This window comes from Magallana gigas, chromosome 2 (assembly GCF_963853765.1).
Source record: "Magallana gigas chromosome 2, xbMagGiga1.1, whole genome shotgun sequence".
Taxonomy (NCBI): domain Eukaryota; kingdom Metazoa; phylum Mollusca; class Bivalvia; order Ostreida; family Ostreidae; genus Magallana; species Magallana gigas.
In genome coordinates, this window is record NC_088854.1 from 7,085,970 (window position 1) to 7,109,307 (window position 23,338).

General features: G+C 34.4%; 2 protein-coding genes across 11 annotated transcripts; one reads left to right on the plus strand and one right to left on the minus strand.

The window, feature by feature from the left end:
- The first annotated feature begins 1 nt into the window (after position 1).
- On the plus strand, positions 2 to 4,418 carry LOC105329710 (heat shock 70 kDa protein 12A). The gene is made up of 4 exons (XM_011431058.4): positions 2 to 397; positions 571 to 792; positions 1,401 to 1,575; positions 2,481 to 4,418. Exons 1-4 carry the CDS (start codon positions 2 to 4, stop codon positions 3,530 to 3,532), a joined length of 1,845 nt encoding a protein of 614 aa, XP_011429360.3. The 3' UTR covers positions 3,533 to 4,418.
- On the minus strand, positions 3,813 to 22,888 carry LOC105329712 (involucrin). 10 transcript variants are annotated; one of them, XM_011431060.4, is made up of 11 exons: positions 22,729 to 22,888; positions 17,969 to 18,084; positions 15,014 to 15,127; positions 13,819 to 13,932; positions 11,269 to 11,382; positions 10,300 to 10,413; positions 8,718 to 8,831; positions 7,191 to 7,304; positions 6,508 to 6,621; positions 5,949 to 6,062; positions 3,813 to 4,964 (listed from the first exon to the last, which is right to left on the minus strand). In XM_011431060.4, the coding sequence occupies exons 2-11, from the start codon at positions 18,069 to 18,071 to the stop codon at positions 4,930 to 4,932; spliced, it is 1,050 nt and encodes a 349-aa protein (XP_011429362.1). In that variant the 5' UTR covers positions 18,072 to 18,084; positions 22,729 to 22,888; the 3' UTR covers positions 3,813 to 4,929. The 10 variants fall into 10 exon arrangements, with proteins under 10 accessions (XP_011429362.1, XP_011429363.1, XP_019923390.1 ...); XM_011431061.4 differs by lacking the exon at positions 22,729 to 22,888 and adding an exon at positions 18,593 to 18,752; XM_020067831.3 differs by lacking the exon at positions 15,014 to 15,127.
- Positions 22,889 to 23,338: the final 450 nt, after the last annotated feature.

Below are 23,338 nucleotides of genomic sequence, written 5' to 3' on the forward strand. Positions count from 1 at the left end.
AATGGCGGATGAGGAGACTCCAGAGTCTTCATCTGAGCATAAGCTTTCTGAGTGCAGCAACGAGGAGGAGGGGGCGGTGTGTCCGGACTCCACGTCGTCAGCATGTCCGGAAGAGGATCCGTACAAAATCATCGCTGCCATTGACTTCGGAACCACCTTCAGCGGGTACGCCTACGCCCTTACATCAAATAAGGACAATATCTACACAAACCGCAACTGGGGCCAAACGCAGGGATTCCTTCTACAGAAAACACCCACGTGCCTTCTGCTGAAACCCAGCGGAGAGTTTGCAGCTTTTGGATTTGAAGCGGTGTCCAAATACAACGATCTAACTGAGGAAGAAGCGGCGGAGCATTACTACTTTGATCGCTTCAAGATGAAACTGTATGATAACAAGGTGAGGTGCTATGTTTGGTTCAGGTCTTTTTATAAAATATTCCAAGAAATTTTAAATGAATATATATACATGTCATATCTTTCTGAAATAAGTTTTTAGGTGTTCGATAGGTTTGTTATTTGGACTCAGCCTCCAACATGTTTTAATGCATCAAGTTTTTTCATTTCATTTAGATTCTAAACACCGAAATAGTACTCCAAGACGTAAATGGCAAAGAACAGTTAGCAGTAGATGTTTTCAGCCAGTCACTTCACTTTATGAAGGGGCACCTGTTGCGCCACTTGGCGGGAGCCATGGGGTACCAACCGGAGGCGGAAACCATCAGATGGGTCATCACGGTCCCCGCAATATGGGATGAGAATGCCAAACAGTTTATGCGAGAAGCAGCATACAAGGTCCATAAATTTCAAGTCTTTCCAAATCAAAATGAAATCATTACAGTTTGATTTGTGAAGACAGTCTACAGTAAACTTAAGACAGAATGTATACATGTATAAATACAGTACTCTTAATGCTTCATTAAATTAATAGCAGTTTATGAATAAGTAGATTAACAGTTGATTTCTGTAATTTTATGCTAAACAGGTACTGGTTTTTTTCATTTTAGTGATCAGAAGTTGATTAGTCTTATTTTTTTTTAGGGGGAAAGTGGATTCGATGGTTTTTGTAATTTTCAACTAATTTACTTTTAACTACCTTTACCTACTAAGAGCGCTGTGTAAAGATACGAGAAAATATTCAATTTTTACAGCTTATAAGTGTGCATTTGGATTTTTCTTTACTAAACAATAGTTAATAGTTATGAAACATGCATCTATAATTTTCAGGTTGGTCTGATGGGTAATTTGTCGACCACTTAGCCTCCTTAATAATTGATACTAGTATGTTGTATACCATAAGGCAGTCTAAAGTGAAAGCACACTGTAACCATGTAGTAGCTAGTGCTCTGAATCGTCACAATTAGTTATTGGTTAAGTATACGTGTTGGTTTGTTATATTACAGGGAGAGTTGATCGACAACGTTCATAGTAACCAGCTCCTGATTGCCCTTGAACCTGAAGCAGCGTCCTTGACCTGTAGAACTATACAGACCAACAGCTTCACTGATAACCGAGAAAACCAAACCGCCAAACCCACCTTCGAACCGGGAACCAAATACATCGTAGTGGATGCTGGAGGTTTGTTGTGTTTCAAAGAAGATGGGGGAATAAGATGGCGCAAATGCCCATTCGGTTTAGTAGTGAAATACAATTTTAAATTTATTTTTCCCCAATTAAATCTATTCAAATATATTATAATACAACTTTGCAAAAGCAAAATTTCTAATTATAGTCAGTTTTTAAAATATTTAACAAAAAATAAGAAAAAAAAATATTGTCGGAAATTTTGGTGGTATCGAACCCGTAACATAAAAACCCTAGATATATACAGTTAGCTTATGCCAGGTACTCTAACCACTGAGCCATTTCAGACACAACAAAGGCGGCTTTTTAAATATTATGTGTGACTAAGGTCACGAATTACCGGACTTGTATTATTTTTTCGACACGTTCAGTTGTTGGGATACAAAATGATATTTTTAATGTATAGTGGGTCATCTCTCCACGTTTTTGTTGATTGGAATCGGTTTGTTTTCCATTAGACCTTAATAAGACTATGAGAAAAATATGGAGCACAGACCCACTCTATAAAAGAAAATGCCTTGAAGTTCTAAAAAATGACAATATTTGCAGGTTTTGATACGTATACGCCTGTTTGAGTCAACATATTCCAAGTATTGAACATACCTACAGGTTACAAATCAATGATTCGTTAAATATATATTGTTTTAAATGAGTTAAAAAAAACCCATCAGATTTGTTGATACTGTTATTTTTTAGTAGCCTGTCCGACCGCGTATGGGCATTTTACACGCCTTACCCACCCATCTTCTTTGTGTTAAAGCATTTCTTTAAACACTTATCTCCAGTGCAATTACAATATCAAAACTAATCCAATACACATTAGTATTTAATAAATTCTAACAAATTGTCTGCATATTTCATTTTTAAAATTTATTTTACTATTTTTTTTCTTTAAAAAGGGGGTACTATTGATATCGTTGCTCACAAGGTCAGAAAAGATGGCAGAATTCGCGAGCTTTTCCGAGCCACTGGAGGGGCATGGGGAGGAACAGTTATAGATCAGCAATTTATCAATCTTTTGTTCCGCATATTCGGGGAGGAATTTATAAACGAATTCCATGCCCAATTTCCAAAAGACTATGTAGAATTACTGCAAGATTTTGAAATCAAGAAACGCGGCGAGAGTGATAGCGTAAGAGTTTCGCTTCCATATAATTTTTGTAATTTTTCATATGATGAAAAATCAGTCCAGAACTGCATAAAAGATTACACCCAAAAATCGGGGAATTCGGTGAAGTTTTCCTCGGGTAAACTCGTGCTGTCGTCCGAAATAGTGGACTCGCTCTTTAAGGATCCACTGGGCCAAATTAACGACCACATCGAGAATCTACTGAAGCGTCCAAAGCTCCGCGATCTTAACTATATTTTTCTAGTTGGTGGATTCGCAGAATCTGTCAGATTACAGTCTTCCATAAAGAAAGCGTTCAGTGAAAGAGTTACCGTTCTTGTGCCCGAGGATGCAAGTCTGGCTGTGGTGAAGGGGGCCGTGGCGTTCGGATGCGATCCCAGTTCCATTTGCCAGAGGATATGTCGCTACACCTACGGAGTCGGGTCTTATCTGCCTTTTGAGGACGGAAAACACCGAGACGACCTGAAAGTCGTCTCAGACGAACTGGTCCTTTGCAAGAATATACTCCAAGTCTGGGCGGAGTGCGGAGAGGTGATCGGCCATAACGAGGTTTGGCGGGAAACCTACACACCCATCATCACGAACCAGAGGGGGATTATATTCGAGTTTTTCAAGTCGTCCAAGAAGAACGTGCAGTACACGGACGAGGAGGGGGTGGAGAAGTGTGGCTGCCTGGTGGTGGAGATGCCGGACATGACCGGGGACATGGAACGCGCGGTCGACCTTGAGGTCATCTTTGGGGGCACCGAGATCAAGGTCGTCGGATATGATCATACCAGCAAGACTCACCGGGAGACGTACATAGACTTCCTGACCGCATGAAGACTCGCTGTATCAGTGTGTGTATATAATCTCATTCATATACAAAACCGGATTCTAAGCTTACAATGTACAAGTATCTGTTAACCGTGTCTGCATTACCTGAACTGTTTACGCATACACCAGATGTGTTCATATCAAACCTTGTTTTTAAACTGCACTTGTATTTGGGTTTCATTCACGCAATACCGGTATATTCTGCTGACCAGTTTGACATACAAATTCTCTTTAAAGTAAGCCTTACAAAATTCTGCTTTCATCAGAATAAACAAACAATAAAAAATTGGAAAATACTTATGTATTTATTAGCAAAAATATATAATATGCTTTGACATTTCCTGTGGTAACAAGTTTGTCCTAGCGTGTAATGTGAGATAGCAGATACAATGAATATAGCGAAGTACAAGGCTACAGAGAAACGAGAAATACAGAGAGGCGAGAGAGAGTGGTCAGGACACTCACTGACCCCTATGCTTGACTGTCGATTTTGAGCTCAATATTTATCTTAATGTACTTAAACAACAACAACCAAAATAAGAAAACAAAATTATCAAGTTCATGTAACTACACTGAAAAAATAAAAAAGAACTAAAAAATGTAAACAATTAACTCCAACAAAAAATATAACCAAACAACTGTCAACGTGTGTTAGTATTACACCACACAAGGTTATCCCTGGTCTAGTATTGCAGCTGTATCCTGACTAGATGAATCTAATGCGAAGACTGGTCAAAACATGGAAGACACAAGATTAACAAGGATATTAAGTGAAGAGCACTACGTGTACTGGGTTTCTACTAAAAGACAGCGTTCTAAACTACATTCTAAAGTACATATGATCTGAAGTACAGAATTATGACATTGCACAACTTGCGGACATGAAATGATATTTTTTTCCAAAAAAAAAAAATTAATTGCACACAACTGTAAATTTGCGCTTGAATAGCTATGAAACAATAACATGTTTTCTAGAGCCAAGGTCAACCTAGTAAAATGGCTTTGTCAGCACAAATATGTTTTGTTCATGAGAAAGTCAGAGATTCTTGAATTGTCAGTCCGACAGCATTATAGAGTTACCTTTCTTGTTTCATTTTAAGAAAAGTTTTAGAGTTTTGAAGCGAACACCAAAACATACATAAGCATAGGATGAGTAATACAGAAAATATGGTGAAAAAACTTATTATTCAAGTATTAATAAAGAAAAAAAAGTACATGTCAATATCATTTTACAGTATTAACATCTGCAACAGTTTTAACTGGACACAATTTTTTTAAAACCTACATCATGCATTCATCGTTTATTCACCGATTTGTAAACAGTTGGTCTTGTGATCACTAAATACATAAGCTACAGGCGGCTGCTGTTCTATACAGTGTAGCCCATGGTGGTGTTCCCCTGTCTACTTGTCACCAGAGGCCTTCTCCAGGGCAATATCTACAGACAGAAACAGAACTTAATCAACATCTACAAACAGTTCAAACTTGGGCCTAATTTATGTTAACATTTTTTCATAATTTTTTTCATAAATAGTACTAATATGTCTTTCAATTTCCTATATTGAAACATATAATCAAGGAATGGTACTAAACTCTAGACAAAACACTAGTACAGTCAAACTTCATTATCTCGAACTATATGGGGCTGATGAAAAACTTCCGAGATATCCGAATATTTGAGATATCGAGGGTAAAATACTTTAAAAATAGGTGGTTTGGACTTCACTTCAACATATCCATTGTATTCGAGATATCGGTGTTCGAGATATCGAAGTTTAACTGTAGTTGCATTACTTTAGTTTCAGACTTGTTTGAATTTCTTTAAAACAACATTATAGTTTTGTCCTATAGTAAATATTCAGCCCATGTGATGACTACTGGTAATGAATGATAATAAAGTAACTTTAATATTAAATATCAAGGTCAAAAAATTATAACATGTTTATTACTTATATGTATTTTTGTATTAAGTGTGACAAATAAATAATTGACTATTTCTTAAAACTTACTTAATTACACAAATAGGATAAGTGAAGTCAAGGTCCTATGAAAGGCCAATATAAATAGACTACACTGATGCACTTTAAAAGTCATTAGTATGATAAAATTATCTTGAGCACTTTCAGCACAGGGACTTAATGTTAAAAACATCCCTTTTATCGGTAGATAATTTGCAACACTTAATTATCAAAGTACTTGGCCAAGGATATGTTTTAAATGTTAATTGCCTCTCATAAAATTCAAATTCATACAGAAGGGGCTAATATTTTTCCATCAGGTGGTTTATCCTAGCTGTCTCCCCACCCATCAGAGGTGTGTTCAGAAGAGTGCTCGTCAAAATTCCCAATACCTGTAACAATGTTTGTCAAGCACTCTCAAGTACCTGCTCTGCCGAACACACCTTGGTTTTTTCAGTACATACCCTCTTTAGACGGCAGTCTTTCTCTGATTTGGGTCTCTGCATGTTTCAGGTCATCTTTCTTGAAATTTTCAATGCCTTTTATATGTTGTTCTATTTTTTTCTCCATTTGAATAGCTGCAATAACGAGAGCTTTTACACTTCAGGACTTGGTCTTTCTTTATTCATGGATACTTATATTTTGGTTAGATGTTTAGAGTTAAGCTGAGTGCTCTATGCTGCACATTTATTACATTAGATTCGTTAAATGTTAATAAACAACCCATACTACATATATTCTAAATCAGGATACATACAGGTAATTAGTGCTTGCACACATTTATTAGTACATGCTTTATTTTTTTTAAACAAAGTACATTCATATCTGTATTATCAGAGTGCATTATAAATTCATGAGTAACATACGGTGGGAAAAAACAAAACAATTATATCAAGTCTATATCATGGCTGCTGAACATGAAGACAAAAAAAGGACGGTTAAAAATGGTGGTCAGTCCAATCTACAGATTAGATCTCTAGATCCATGTAAGTAAGCACATCTACAGTACAGCGCTAAGCTAACCTTCAGCAGGGGGAAGAGGGTTTTTCTCTTGTGTGTCGGCGTGTGAGAGTTTGGATTTGTCAAAGTCTGAAATTTCTGATCGTAATTCAACTTCTTTCTTTTCCTGACCAATAACTGCAGAATGGAGAAGCAAATCCTCAGCATGCAATTTGTAAGCACATACAAGATAAAGCACAGGGTTTAAAACATATATGACTAAATGGTTCTCATGAATACATGAATTTAGGAACTATATTTAACAGTTTGATCTAATGCAACCTCATGATCAATTTTTTCCTTATATTCTAATTCATAAGGAAATAAAATTTACCCAGTGAGAATTGAACGTGATTCTTTACAAATATGTCAAAATATCTTTCAATATGAATATCTTTTAATATGACACCTAAACAGATTAAAGGTTTTGTTAGAGAGTGGGAAGTAGGGAAGCAAATTTTGAACACATGTACACAATGGAAAAACCATGTACTTCATTGAAAAAAAAATTTAATTACTATTGTTAAAATATCTTCCAAATGTGCTCTCACCAAAAGAATCATTATTAATGATGCTGCAGAATGCATTAGATGTGGAAAGTAAAATCAGAGATTTTTAACAGATTCTTTTTCTTAACTGAAAAAATCATTAAGGCATAAGTTTGCTGAGAGTCAGTGTAAAGCAATGGTACCAAAACCTGCTTAAACCTTCTTGTGGTGGCAATGGGTTTTTTTCCTGAGTTTCAATAGGAGCAAGTTGTGCTTTGTCAAACTCATGTATTGACAAGCGAAACTCTTTTTCCTTCTTTTCTAGTCCAATAACTACCAAACATAAACATGCAATATAAACATCACGTACATACAATGCTAACTCCGGTATTCTGAAAGAATCTGGGCATGCTCAACCTTTTTCACCCCTTAACAACATCAACAAATTATTATGGAAAACATAATACACAAGGAAAATCATGCAAACATGTACATAACAGAGTGAGTTGACACAATCATACATATAAAACATACCGTATATCCGGTAATTTTCGCGATGATCTAATTTTCGCTTTTTTTTTGCAATCTCTTTCAAATCGCAAAATATTGAAAACGCAGAAATTATATCTTGTATTATTTTCTCTAAGACACTTTTAAAATTACAAAAAATGACTGACGCAAATTAAAAATGCTATATATTTTCCCAATTTTCGCAAATTTTGTGACACGCAAAAAAACCCAGACATACGGTATAAAATGGTATTTTCCTCTACAGAAATCTGGATATACAAAAAGCTAATACATAGAAAAACTAAAATAAAGACAGATTGTTATCATTTGTTATCATTTCTTCTTGAGAGTTTTTTTTCTTCTCAAATTTGACATCTGACATAGGGGATGGTTTTCTTGTGTAAATAATCTGAGAATAGGATCTACTTCCTTTTGGACTGATCTGGGTCATAAGATAGACTTGGATAGACTTGTGAAACACATGGCTGTTAATATACTGATATTTAATACATTCAGTCAGATTCTGTTTCAGTATTTGGGACACATGTAACCTGACATCCAGTTTTAATAAAAGTTTTTATATATGCATAGCTTTAATTTCATCATTTACATACATATAGTTTGTATTTGACAAAAGAATATCATTAGGGAAAAGAAGAACTCTATATGGTATTGTACAAGAATCCTTGCACATACACAAAAAATTGCCTAAAACACTCTAAAAAGGAAATAATTTTAGTTCAATGAATTGGTAACAATTTTTGTTAAGCTTGGCCTTAAAACTAATGAAGAAATTCTATCAGTGACTGGGACACGCATCTGTTACAAAATTTTCCTTAATTCAACATAAAACACACTTGAAACTCTTAATCAGCAGGTTGTAGTGTAAGCTGAAACTGTTTCTCTCTATCTAATTCAATTAGATTACAGCCTCTTGGAATGAGGTTAAAGATGTTTGAAGTCCAGAACACTATCCAAGCAACTTAAATTATGTTTAAAGCATTTTGTTGCTAAGCATGTACCGATAATATACTTAAGATTTATATAATGTAAAAATTATAACTATGTTTTTAAAAGCACGTGTAAATCATGTTTTTTTGGAGAATTTAAAAACCATGTCTTGCTATTCTAATGGAGATCTTTAGTTACCGTCCATAAATTTTGTGACTGTAGCAATGGGGGGGGGGGGGGTGTGAAGATTAGAGACATAAAAGAGTTATGAGGATAAAGTCCGACCTGTGGCATCAGGGAGGGGGTTTTTCTCCTCCGTTTTCACATGCTTCAGGTTGCCTTTCTCAAACTCTGTCAGCGATTTCCTAATGTTCACCTCCCTCTTCTCCTGTTGGATGGCTGTAACATAGAAACTAAGAATCAAAGGACTGCACCTCTCCACGGTTACTCTGACCTTGGAATCATTTATATTTCTTGTGTAAAATTAATTTATCAAAGTTACATTATCACTGATAACATTAATTCGATAGACTCAGTATGAATTTAACCAAATGTTTGTAGAAAGAAATCATTATCTGTTTTACATTTCTTGCAAATTAAGACCTTAAAAATTTGTTTATCATAAACTTTATATTTCATGCTAATAAATAAAATAAAATTTTTCAAAGTAATCTTTCTTTTCCAGTGGAGATGAAGATAAAGTGATGCTTTAAGGAGACTGTTGCATAAGACAAATTGATTAAAAAAAAAGTACAAATAAATTTTTTCATCAAAATAACCAGATTAATCCTGTTTCAAATCCAGAGTAAACTGGTGTTTGGTCTACTCCTTAATTGTGAATGAATGACATTCATTGTCCTATATTCAGTTTCCCAACTACACAAGTTTACTGTCATCTGGCTTGTCATTTGTGACCATTAACATAAGTTTGATCAACAACACAGGCAATATGGTGGTTTGTGGTGGAGTGAAATCACCATCAGAGAGGCTACGTTGTCATAGTACATACTTCCTATCACTGCTAATAGGTTTCCTATCCTTGACGGTTGACTTAAGTGAATGAAATGACAAATTCTCAACAACAACATTGATCATCAATCCTGTTACATTCGGTGGTCATAACTCGTTACTGGATTAACACACTGAGCCGAAGACTCTCTAGGAATCAGTTTCGAACCATTAAGTGTCAGTGTCAGTTACATCAACAAAATATTATTTATTTATCAAAGTCCTTAATATGAACTATGCTTAAATTTTAAACACATTATTTTATCATTTTGACCAATCACTTCTGCAGTAATGTATCCCTGGTTTGTTTATTTTGTTGGTTTTAACTTAAAAAACTAAGCAATACCTAGAAAAAAAAAACAATCCACAATTGAAATAAATTTGATTTCAGAATATTCCTACAGGTGGGATTGTGTTGGAATTTCTAAAATACAGGAAAAAATTGTTCCAAAATAAAAAAGAAAAACAAGCAAGGAAATGTGCAACAAAATGAAATATAGCTCTTGTAAATAAAAATAAATTGCATAGCTCAGCATGGCACTAAACAGGAAATATAAACCAAAAAAAGAAAGTTCATGAACATGAGAATATCTATGATATAACTAAAGATAGAGTACATATTTTTGACACATACATGTATTGTTCAATATATAAAAAATATCATATAAATTTTATTTCTTTTACATATGAAATATGGATATATAATCATATTGAGAGCTTGAAACTTAAAAAAAAAAAATAAACATTTCCATATATATTGCTACTGTCATAATTACTACATTTCTTAAGAGACTTTCCCCCTTTAGAAAGAAATCTGAGAGAGAGGCTCAGAGGTCAGCATGCTTCAGAGTGAGGCTACCTTCTGAACTGGGGAGAGAGATTTTCTCCTCTGTGTTTGCCCGTCGTAACTTGGACCTGGGAAAGCTCACTATTTCTTTTTTAACCTCTTGTTCCTGTTTTTCCTTGACAATGTCTACATTGGGGGAAATTGTTATGTAGTGATGACATGATTTTTATGCAAATAATATTAATCTAATAATCAGATTATATTGCAGCTCAAAACTTCAGAGGATCAAAATTTACAAGTTTTTAAAGCTTATTCTTTCCCATTTTTTAAATATCTGCTTCATATCCATACAAAGAGAACATGAGGTCGTGATATACTATATCATATAGACAGACATTTTGAAGCAAAGTGACATGGGCTATGTAAGCAGACGGAGAGATCTTGCCTTCAAGATAATATGAAGAAGTTTATACCATATTATTTTTGTGTTGACACCTTAATACCACAAATTATAAGATTTCTTATACTCTTACAGAGCTAGGCCCCTGTTTTCATGTACCATTATCAAGCAATGAGTACTTGGTTCCCTGCCTGTGTGATCCTCTTGGTGATAGTCCTGGTTATCTCCATAAATAACCTTTGCATACTGCTCTGAGACCATAGAAGATATCAGGCAAAGTTATAAAGGCTTGGTACATAATGTGAAATGATTATATTAATCATTTTATAGCTCTTATCAGTGTGTAAAGCAGTGTGTTCGACTTGCGCTGGGACAAATAGGTCTAGATGAAGTCAATAAACATTTATTGTCCCAAAACAAAGTCACAATACAAAATGTGACACTGCAGACTAATCAATATCTCCTAGACAGGGTGTTAATGTCCAGATCATATTAACAAAGCCTGCTCATCATATAGCAAACAGTAACTACCAACATGAATGATAAATTGTGTCAGAGATGTAATGAAACTATCAAGTGCTTCATTACAACATATATCAGGACGGATCACGTTTATTTCTATGTTAGTGGTGTGAACCTACCGTCTTTGTCAGGGAGGGGGTTCTTTTCCTCAGTCTTCTGGGGCCTAAGCTGATCCTTGTCAAACTGCTCTATCCCACTCTTCAGTTCCTCCTCTGTTTTCTCCTGGGCAATGGCTGCAACAAGAAAAGCATTTGTGTGTGAACTGATGATGATCGGAAGTTTATAATCATTTAATGCTGTATCAAAATCAGGAGTCCAGCTAAAAATTAATGCTGTAATATGATCAAAAGTCCAGCATCATTCAATGTTGTATCAATGTCAGAAGTACAGCATCATTCAATATTGTATCAATGTCAGAAGTCCAGCATTATATAAATAGTGCCTGTTTGGGAGGGTAACAGTTGAAATCGACATCCCGAGAAAACCATTGTCAACCGACGCGAAGATGTTAAAAAAACATCACTGCTTTTAGATAGGAATAACGTGAATTCTAAGGCGAACCGTATACGCATGATTTACCCGTTGCTAAGTGCATTGCTAACGCTGAGGGTAATAGAACAGATTATGAACTGCGTTTAAACCAATCAGATTTCAGTATTTAACATGAAAGTATAACACCATTAAATGTTAAAAATAAGAGGTCCAATATGAAATAATGTTGTAATCTAGCTCCAATTAATGCTGGTTTTCTGCTGTAACAACATTAAGAGTCCAGCATCAATTAATGCTGCAACAAGATTAAAAGTCCAGCATAATTAATCAGGAGTCCAGCATCAATGAATGCTAAAAACAATAATTGAAGGTTAACTGGAGGTCAACTGTAAACGGTCAGATTAATCAAAAGGCTGTTAGCAAAATACATACCAGTACAAGCAATTATTACTGGTACAAACTCGGAAACCAATAAATAAATAGATTATTCTGTCTAAATAAAATGCAAATAAACACAGGTGAATCAGACAGGTGTGACTTTGCTCTAGGTTGTAAATAACACAGGTAATACACATATTGAGTCAGTTGTGAATCATTGCTCTGTGCTCTTCATTATAATGCATAAATAAATGCAGATTTAGTAATTTACAATAAAGACATTTCATTAATATTAACCAACTTCTGTAGACCTGTCCAGCAATGGCTGTGAATCATTCATCTTTGACAATATATCTTTCATGTCAACATCAGCGGTTACAGTATTTCAAAATGTTAACATTACAAAAAAAAAAGTTTTACAATTTAAATAATGATAAAGTACATTGTAACAGCCGTCACAGGCTGCTGTACTTTATTTCTGAGCCGATCAATGTCCACAGTGAATCTTTCTCTGTTTAATAAAGCATAAACTGAGAAATGTTCATAAGTTCAATGTGCTAGATATGTTTTATTCTTGAATATCATAGTCCACCAAGTTAATATAGGAATATAAAACTACTCTCTTTACATCTATAAAAAGACCCCAAACCCCAATTAACACTCTAGGGAATAACCAAACTACTGAAACTACAGGTCTACATCTTCAGTTTATTTTAGTGAGATTTGTGACACAATTCCTAATCCAGATATATATGATTCTGGCCGTCCACTACAACTTCCTCCCCATCAGATTACTGTCATTAAGAAGTCAATGACGCATTGTGTAATCAGCTTATCTGGAGGAGATTGTGGCTTCTTCACCAAGTCTTTAGTCATCTCAAAATGAAACTTATATCCTCTCAAAGTAATGTCCTTGACTTTGGATGAGTTTTGTCGAGTTACCAAAAGTGAAAACACATTTCATAATTATCAAGCAAAGTACTGTTCTTGAAGAGATAGTCAGGTTTTGTCAAATTGGAAAACAAGGTTCTGCGTCGTGACAAAAACTATCGATATATAAATCTAATCCATCTGTGATGCAGAAAAAAAGGAAGGGGACTTCAACTAATCTTTGCTGTTTTAAAATGATCATATCTTTGTTCTAAGTGTAATCTAGAGAGGTCGCTTAAGTTGAATACAAAAAGTAAATTTGTTACTGATATAGTATAGTAGTACATGTATACTATAAGAAAGTTTTTATGAATTAGAACGAACTGGCAGAGTATTTTCTTGGAGTGTACAAAATTGAAAGGTATAAAATGTAATCTCCGTACCATTTGGTTAAAGGAATTTCAGTAAGAGTGGATGGAGGAGGGGTGTCTAGATATCTTGAATTACACTAAAGTGACCCATCTATAGCAAGTCTGCACATATTCTGGTGCTAATAATATTATCCCAATAGTAAAATCTCTACTGGAATGATAAGCTCTCCCCAATATGTATATCAGGCGATAGGTAACATTTTTCAGTAGAAGAGCTTGTGAAATATTAGGTAGTGGTCTTTTTTTTCTGATCATGGTGGAACAACAATGTATTTGGTGTTACTAACTCAGGTGTTAGTCACATTTTCTTGTAAGTACAACAAGTGAAATCCCTAGTGAAAAATAAGTTCTCACTAATGTTATGGTGTGATGTATTAACTGTTAATAAGTAAGGTTTTAGTGATGTTATTTCAGTAGTACAGCTAAATCTCTAGTACTTCTTTCATGGTTGTACAAGCTGGGATGTTAGTGAAGCTACTGACATTCTGAGACACCTACTAATGATGTCGGGAAGGACCACTTTCTCCAGAGGTTCCGTGGGCCGTAGTTCAGTGCGGAGAAACTCACTAATGTTGTTTAAATGACGCTCTCGGTTTTTTTCCTCCAGTAACACTACAAATATTTCAGCAAGCAAGCAGAAAATAAAGCTGTTGAAGCAAACCTTGAATGCAACATGCTATTACAGGAACACAAAGCAAGATTGTTATATTGAATGTAAAACATGCAATTTACCAATATCTGCAATCAAATAAGAAAAGCTTTCATTTTTATACTAAATCCAGTCATAGTTTAATACATGAGTCACACGGATTCCAACTTTTCCTTGCACTTCATAGTAAACAATACCAAACTTGATAAACATGCTGCACCACTTGTGAGAAAACATTCCTCTCTTGCCTGAAATGGTTTTAATTAAGCTTTCTTTTAAACTATGTAATTTTTGCTGTTTTTTTTCTGGGAGGACTTAAACTTTTCTACTTCCTTTTACATATATTTTTTTCTTATCAAGCAATTTCTGATTCGACAATCAGCTTTTTTTTTTGTTGTTGAATCATTTGGATTTCATCCAATCTTTTTACATGGGAAATCGGCCATTGATAAACTTGATACATAAATTAAAACCTAATATAAACAATGAATACAGTTCTGGCATTTACTGAAAAATAGCCTTGAGCATTTCTGCTTAATTTCTTAAATTCCTCAAAATTTGTTATTACCGGTATTAAAAAAAAATTTGTTCGAGAAAACTATGCAATAAGGAAATGTATAACAGCATGCGAACACCATATATATTGTTTTAAAATGTTTTTCTCTGTGTAAACACTAGATGAGATAAGGAGGAAGGAGAGAGAGAAGGAGAGAGAGAAAGATCCAATACAAACAAGAATGAACAATTCTCAAAATAATATATGTATATAAATTGGTACATGCATAGTATAGAAATGTAAAGAAAATAGTCCAAATTCAGGACATTTGGATATAGTGTAATATGAGCTTGAGTATATGTCTTGCTGTCTATTAAAGTTTGAACAGGACATTAAAAGAAAGAGGGAAGTTGATAATGTGCTCAAATTAAGGTGTCTGAGTATTAAAAAAATAACTTTGTAAAGTTCCGGGATATATTATCCAACACTGCAGAGTATCACACAGTTAGTTGCCATGACTACACTCACTACAGAGGTCATGAACTCACTGCTGGAGTCGGGGAGCATGACCCGCTCCTTGGTTCGAGTATGCTGTAGCTGCCCAGCATTGAAGGCTTCCACGTTCTGTAAGTGTTCTAGGTGATGCCTCTCCTGCTGCACGTCTACAGAGAATGGCACAGAGATCAATGGCAGTATGTCTATGCTTCTGCAATGTGAACATAGCTCACAGATACCCTAGCTAGCTAGCCAGCTAGACATTGAAACATGGAGGAATGAAACTGAGAATACCCATTACAGGTTAGCTCACAGATATCATGAAGCTAGCTAGCTAGACAATGAAAGATGGCAGAATGCAATTGTGAATACCTAGAATAGGTTCCCTCTGACACAGATACACTGTAGCTAGCTAGCTGTACATTGAAAGATGATGGAATACAACTAGAAATAGCCAGCATTATCAAACATTCATTGGTTGGGCAAATTTTAAAATGCCATCAGGAATATCATACATAGTCTGCCAATTTGTACTCACATTAGCTCCAGGCAACAGATACCATTCTAACATTACTAAAAATACAAATATAGCTTCACAGAAATGAATATCATATTAATCCATATTTTTGCTAGTTTAAGAATCTTTGAGTTAATGTTACATATAATACCTAGTCTGCACCCGTCAAAATCTCTTGGTTATAAATCTTATAAGATAGATGGACAAAATATTAAGACAATTATTTCCATTATCTGACCCAAGGTAATTGACATTTAATCATGAATACCTCCCTAACGACAATAGTTTCTGTACTGAAGTTTTAATTTCATGCTTTGATGTTATTGACATTTTCAGTACATGTACTTATTAATACCGTATATTTTTGGCCATTACTTCAACATTTGATATTAATCATAAACATGAGAATTCTTTTCCACAAATAATGTTGAATGTTTCAAATTTTTATTGTACAGTGCAAGATGTCCAATCCAAAGAACATTGTGTCTTATCTGGTTTTCTCTATTCAGTGACCATTAATTGACCAGGTATATTAACCATAGCTTGAGTTTTTATTGCCCTTGAAATGATAGTTTCTGTCAAGCATGAAATGACTGAATGAGGGCATCCATTGTCATCACATTGCCACTTTTCTATTCTCAAATTTCACTGTACTGTGTAGGGATCATTTCACTGGTAAGCCGACAATAGCCAGACTACATACAAATATGTAGAACTATGTATATATAAATACACAGCACACCCTCTCCACTCACAATCGCAGGCCATGGCGCTTATTCATATCTGGAATATTTGCCATATTTGTACTTGAAACTCGAGGCACTTACAGGATGTGAAGCAGTGTTAATTTCTTCCTCTTCAGCCTTCACATCCTTGATAAATCAGTTCACTTTTGATGCAGTAGTTTTTTACTTACGACAGTATTCCTTACAATGTTAAACACCTAGCTTTCCTAACCTCAATTTTTCATAAATTGATATTATCAGTACATGTGTATAACCCATTTTCTGACAATTAAATGATGACCCTGTCTGTAACATGCATTGGATTTAAATAGTGTAAAATATCCAGGTAAACTGTCTGTTTTGAGATCTGAGGGAGAGGAGTGGGCAGAGGAAGACATTAAACTGTCAAGAGGGTCACTGATTTAAACTGTTTGGTCTGGGGAGCAATAACCTAGGACTTTCCAAACACAAAATGGGTTGAGGTACATGTAATAACAGATAAGCAGAAAGTATTAATACCTGGTTTATAATCTGAGTATAGCCTTACAGTATTGATACCTGGTTTATAATCTGAGTATAGCCTTACATTGATGTGTCTATAGTCATTATTTAATCAAACCCTCTCCCCACCTGCTGCTTCTCTGACTATCATCTTAACCAACCTCTTCAAACATTTACCCCATTTGCTTCCTTGATATTTTATTTTTTCCCTTATTCCTATATCATGTATATTATCATGTACTTATAAATATCAGGCCTGAATCAGGATGCTACACATCATAAAGCTGTTTTATCAAACAGGAAAACCATGAAAGCCATGAGCCTTGATCTTCTCATGTCAGCTCAAGTAGAATGATTAAAAATATTGATCCCTTCTCTTTCAGTTATACAATCCCATCATAACAAAGGTTCTCATCATATCTAAGCAAACATCACCAAATATTATTTGATGTAAACAGACATTTTTAAGTTTTACAATGATAATAATTGAATATTCATCTTCCTCTAGCATTGTCTAATGACCTTTTGATTGCAACAAATAAAAAAGTACATAAACTATCTGTTATCCATAAAAAGTAGACCCTCAATGATCTATTGATTGGGAATCACTGACCAATGCACATGGTCAAGTCCATCATAACACCTGGCTAGGTAGGGGATTAATGTGGAGAGACAGAGGTGCTTTCCATCACCTTTACACCTGCATGGTGTAATGAACCATCCCCCTGACAGCCAGGTGAGACACTCCATTGAACCAGGTAAAAGGCCCAATATATTCAGCTCTACCTAGCTCAGGTGAAAACTCCTCCATCACAATCCTTCTTTTATGCCCATGCAATCCTAACTTTGAGATAAACTAGTCTGCAATCTACAATTATTACTCATTAAACATTAGCCTGGGATGGTAAATTTTCCTGTCCATGACATTTTACTCCGCCTCCTGAATACCGTTACGTAACCATCAAGTAATGCAGTTTAGCTAGCTAATCATGTCTGGCTAATCTCCTTGAACAGCCAAAAATATCTGATTGAAAAAGCACCAGAAGGCTGGAAAATATCGAAAACAACCTGTCTGGATCCAGGCGGATCACACACTACCAAAAATAAGACAGTTTAAATGTACATCTTTTACCCAAACATTGGTCTTTAGATTTAAGTTATAAATGTGGAGAACAAGATTACATAGATGATAATATATAATGCATTACATGGGACACTGAACAAGTGGTGGTGAGAGTTTTAGTGAAATAGTAGAAACAGCTTACCTTCTGCCGAGGGGAGGGGGTTCTTTTCTTCAGTTTTGACGTGGGTCAAGTTGTGTTCAGCACATACATCTTTCAGCAGTTCTGGGGCTACTTTAGTTGCCATCTCTGTTATTCAACTATTGACAACAAAAATCTACGTTAGTTTGTACAGCCTTCCCACGCCTTACTAATATGTACTACAACCTTATACTTCCTGTCTCTAACTTCCACACAATAGTGCTGACTTACTCACAAAACATAAAATGAACAGATTTTGTACACACACTACACCGAGAGCAATTAATACTTCCTCGAGGTAAATCAACTTGTGTATTCGTCACCGGTAATATAACAAACTGGATTTTGACAGCAGATGTAAATTGATGATTACGAATAAAATGTATGGGAGATCTGATTCATAATCAATATATGGAGTATATTATATGAAACTAAAGTGTATCTTTTCATGTTCCATGATCAAAATACATTGCCCCTTTTTCTTCCTTTCACAAATATTTGACTTCACAAAAATTATAAGTTACACTTGAAGTGACTTACCAATTTTTCAAATAAAAACAGGAAATTTCCTTAAAATAGAGAAAAATCAAGCAAAAACCTATAGAGAAAACCTTCAAATATACTTACATTATAAGATGAGAGCAGAATATCAAATGAAAACAATTCCAAAGTAGTTATCTTAATAACAAAATTCTTCCACAGAGTTGAGCAATTTTTTTCTCTGTGAACCCACTGAAATGATGTTGTTTACTGTCCACATACAGGATATGGGTCACAATGCAGGTGAGTCAATGGGGCCCACCAGGGGGATAGTCATATCAATAGTTTGAAGAGACAACATACTATAGACTCATCTGCCTAATTAAATCACCCACAGAATATAACAATGATTTAAATGTTAAAATTCCATTTATGACTTACAGAGCATGCTTGTTTAGGTCAACCTATGCTTTGCTGCATGTCAAGAATAGGTTCTCAAAATAGAAATTCTTTATCAATGTTACCAAAAAACAAAATTGATGGATTATTAAAGCAGGTACAGGTAGCTGTAAAGCTGTTCTTTAAAGTTCAATCACAACATAAAACGCATTTACCTGACTCTGTGTTTGCGTCTATTTAATTCTGTAATAACTCATTGACTTTATAGCCGAATTTTAAAATTGAGCGTAGGACTTTGCCAAATATCAGGAATTTTGAATTTAATAACGTACATGTATATAAATCTAATTATAACATTGATCACAATATGATGTAAGGACTTTTAAATAATCAGAGTTGTTAATTAATTAATAATTTAATCACTTAATTAATAATAAAAATACTTTACATGCAAGATTTAGGCACTTGTTCAACTCAGGATGACCTTGCAATTAGATAATGAAATTACAGCTGCTGAAATTTTAGCCAGAAATTTGAAAATATGTTTCTTTTTTGCACAGAACCATAAAACTCTAATGGGTCTTTTGCAGTAAACAAAACCGTGTTGGAATGCATGTTATCAAGAAACATGTCAAGGCTTATGTGTTATTTGGTCTGCACATTTACCATAATCTTAAATCATCCTTCTGCAGAATTTATTTATGTTCACATTTGAAATTGTTATAGTATATAATGAAATGGTCATAATTTTAATACATATACAGTTAGATCTACCTACACTACAGATATATGATAATATGCTATGGCAATCATTTATCAATTACTATACTTGCATCTTTATTAATGTAAAAGTCAAATTTTGATGTGATATTGTAGGCTCAAAGAACCCCCCCCCCCCCCCCCCCCACTGTGGATGACATTTACTCTGTAAATACCCACTTACTTAAAGTTAACCCTACCTATAAACAACAGGATAAACAACTCAATAAATGCCGGTAGTATTGTTATAGTACATGAAGAGAGGAATTAACAGAGATTTCATCAAGGAGACGATGATGCAACTTCCCACCAAAGGAAATCTCAATAGAACACTAGCATATATACCTAACATACCCTGTACTTATTACATGCTATGTCAAAATTCAAAATGTCATTTTCATTACAATGTCACACATTGTTTAAAGTCACACATGTATGACAAACATTTTAAATGAATGCAAAATCTTAGCTGTAATGATTATGTACCCTGATTAATTGCACAAAGTTTGAAGACAAACAGAGACAAAGAAGTGTCCTAACAATAGACAGATACGACCAGCTCAGTCCATTTAGTCTTCTCATTAAACAAAGTTAGGTTTGAATTATGGATCATTTTACTTATAAATGAAAATTTATGCAACACAGAAAAACACAAAAGCAAAATCATGCAATGACATTGGTTTAACTCTCTATGTACTAATGACAGTTTCCTTATGCTCTTGTTCCCTCTATTACTCAACAACATCCATCATCATACAACAGAGCTATCAAAACAAATTCAAACATTTTCCACTAGCCCTTACCCATTTAAAATAATATTTAAAAATTTAATGCTTCAATACACAACAACATTCATTAACATTAAAACATCTACCCATTCCTGTCAATCAATCAATATTTTTACCAGAGACATTGTTTTTTACTATTGTGCTATTCCTAAATAGTGTTAAACTCTTTTATTTTGATTATATACTCCTATAGAAGCTTGTAAATTTGATAACCATCAAACTTTTACAAACATAAAAACACTTTGTTGGAACAACCTTTTGATTTAAATATTCTTTTTATAACCTTTAAGACAATGAACATTTATTTGTAAGAAAAAAGGTGAATTGAGGAAAAAATGTAACAACAAAACAAACATGTACCGGGTAATAGTTATGATGTACAATGGCGTTGGATCAATTCTCACAAAGTACTATTTCTCTAAACTGCATTGTATCAACATCAACAGGATTAATATACACGCCTAAAATTATGCAGTAGCTATAACAAGTTCTTTTCCAAAATAAGTCATATTGGTTAACATTGTTTTCATACAGATTAAATCATACCAATTTCTTACTACGTACCAGGTATGTACAGTTTATGAACATAGAATTCTCTGGGGGTCATTTTTATTTGTGTGGGTCAATGTTTGTGGGTAGCTCAAATTTTCCTGGTTCGTAGGGACGTAATTTCATTAGTGGTGTAATCAGAATAATTACACGAATGATTGTATATAAGTTCGTGGGGATGTTAATTCGTGGGCAAGGGTTACCGACGAAAGCCACGAACATCTGTCCCCCACGAACAATGATGATTCCACAGTAAGCCCGAAGCTGTGAAATTACAAATTTGAACCTGGATCAGAGATTGAGAGAACATGTAAATTAGGATTTACATTTTTACAATATTTTATGTTTAGATGTCTTCATGTCAGATACATAAATTGGACATTGTTTGTCCCAAGTTATTGCTTCCATCACTTTTTGAATGATTTTTAACTAAAATAAACAAACCTGTCATTGAATTACAATTCACATTGATAAAATGGAAAAAATCAAAGATTTCTTCATCGATACAACATCTGCTTTTAACTGAAAATTTCAACGTAATCCTACGGATACTCTAATGTCTTTTGCACTGCAAAATCCCCATAGATCATTTATTTTGGACTGTGTTATTTACCATGAAGCGGAAGAAGGGGCATTTCAAAACAGATGATCTGGACTTTTTTCATTCTAGTTAATGGATGTAGTTTGGACACAAAGGTATTTATGATTATCAATATATTACGCAAAAAGCGATAGAAGCAGAATGGACAGTCGAATATACAGTATGCAGGGAAATATTTGCTTCATTTTATTATTGCCCCTTTCACCTCTTTGTCACCTGGCAAATCTAAGACTGGGTGAATTTTAATGTCACAAATGATCTCTATTTAAGCACAACTTCGTCTGGGTGTATTCAAGAGGGGCGAAACCATTTGCAAGTGAAAAAGAGCAGAAGTTACATGAGGCGAAAATAACCTTGTATACGGTAAATCATTTATTAACACTTTAAGAAAATAAATGGTCAAATAAGTACTGTAAACCTTGGGCATTTCTGAGATGTATCCAAGAATCAAAACAAGGGGATTTGCAAGGAAAAGTATGTGAGGCTATAGGCCTATATGCCTATCCAGTAAAGAGAATAAAAAGGTGGGCTGTGGCATATTTGCATTCGGTTGCACTTGTACGTCCGCTTTATTTATTATTGGTATTTTTTATCATTCGAATGCCAATATATACTCTCTTGAAGTTTTAAAGGATAAGTATATTGTTTAAGGTGGTATGGGACACTTCCATGTTGTGACAGGTTGTTTATCGAAATAAACAATAGCATGAAGTATAATTATATAGGTAAGTAGTTTCTTTCCCAAAATTGCTACTTAACAGCGTAGTGCAGTGGTTTAGAGGGTTGATTAAAAATCTGTAAGTCATGAGTTTGAATCCTGCTGGGGCTTTTACAATTTTTATCTCTTCAAATATTATTAAAAGTTATTTTTTGGTTAAATATTGTAAAATTTGAACATTTTAAACCGGTGAAAGTATTTCAATCATAATTACTTTAATCCACATTAATATAGACAGATGTCCCATACCATCGTAATAGAAATACAGTGAATTATTTCACTTTGTAAATCCCGCCCCTAGGCGCGGCAAAGTTATGCTGCTTGTGACGAAGTTGTTTACACAAAACCATGTTTTGTAAAGAATTCAAATTAGAGAGCATTTAAAGATTATATTATGGTTACAGGTTTTATAAATAAACTTTAGATCACCACTTTATCCATAAATTTCTTGCAGATTTACTGACATTACCTTTTTACGATGTTTTTAACTTTTCCGTATCTTTCACTTGCTACTTCCTATATGCGCCTATACAGCAGTGATGGTCTGTATCATCTAAAGGCTTGAGGTGATTTTGGCGCGGTGTTTTTAAAAACGCCCACTTCGCTAATCAACGTCTGGTGAACCTAAATTCAAAAGAAACTGTCAGAATTCAAGCCCCAAATCATTAGATTATCTAATAATCTGATGCATGTATATCTTAATTCATGTATCAGTTTTTCCAATACCATTGTTGTAATGTCATAAAAGATTAGCGTTTTATTAAAATCAGAGAAGGGGGGGGGGTAAATCTTCTGCCTCCTGCCACTGTGTGCCTGCTACCAGAGACATAAATAAAATTTATTTATAACATGTTATTTATGTCTCTGCTGCTACTTGTGGATTATCATGGGAAATAAATTTACTCTATTTTAATATAAATGTATGCATGTTTTCTCTGTTGAACTTGTCAAGGATATATGTCTTTCTTTTCCTATTGAAAAATAGCTAGCTCCGACTTTCGCCACGAGTTTACTGACTTATAAGGACTATTATCTGAATATTTTCCTTTAAAACGTTCAATTGCTGGGATGCAAAACGA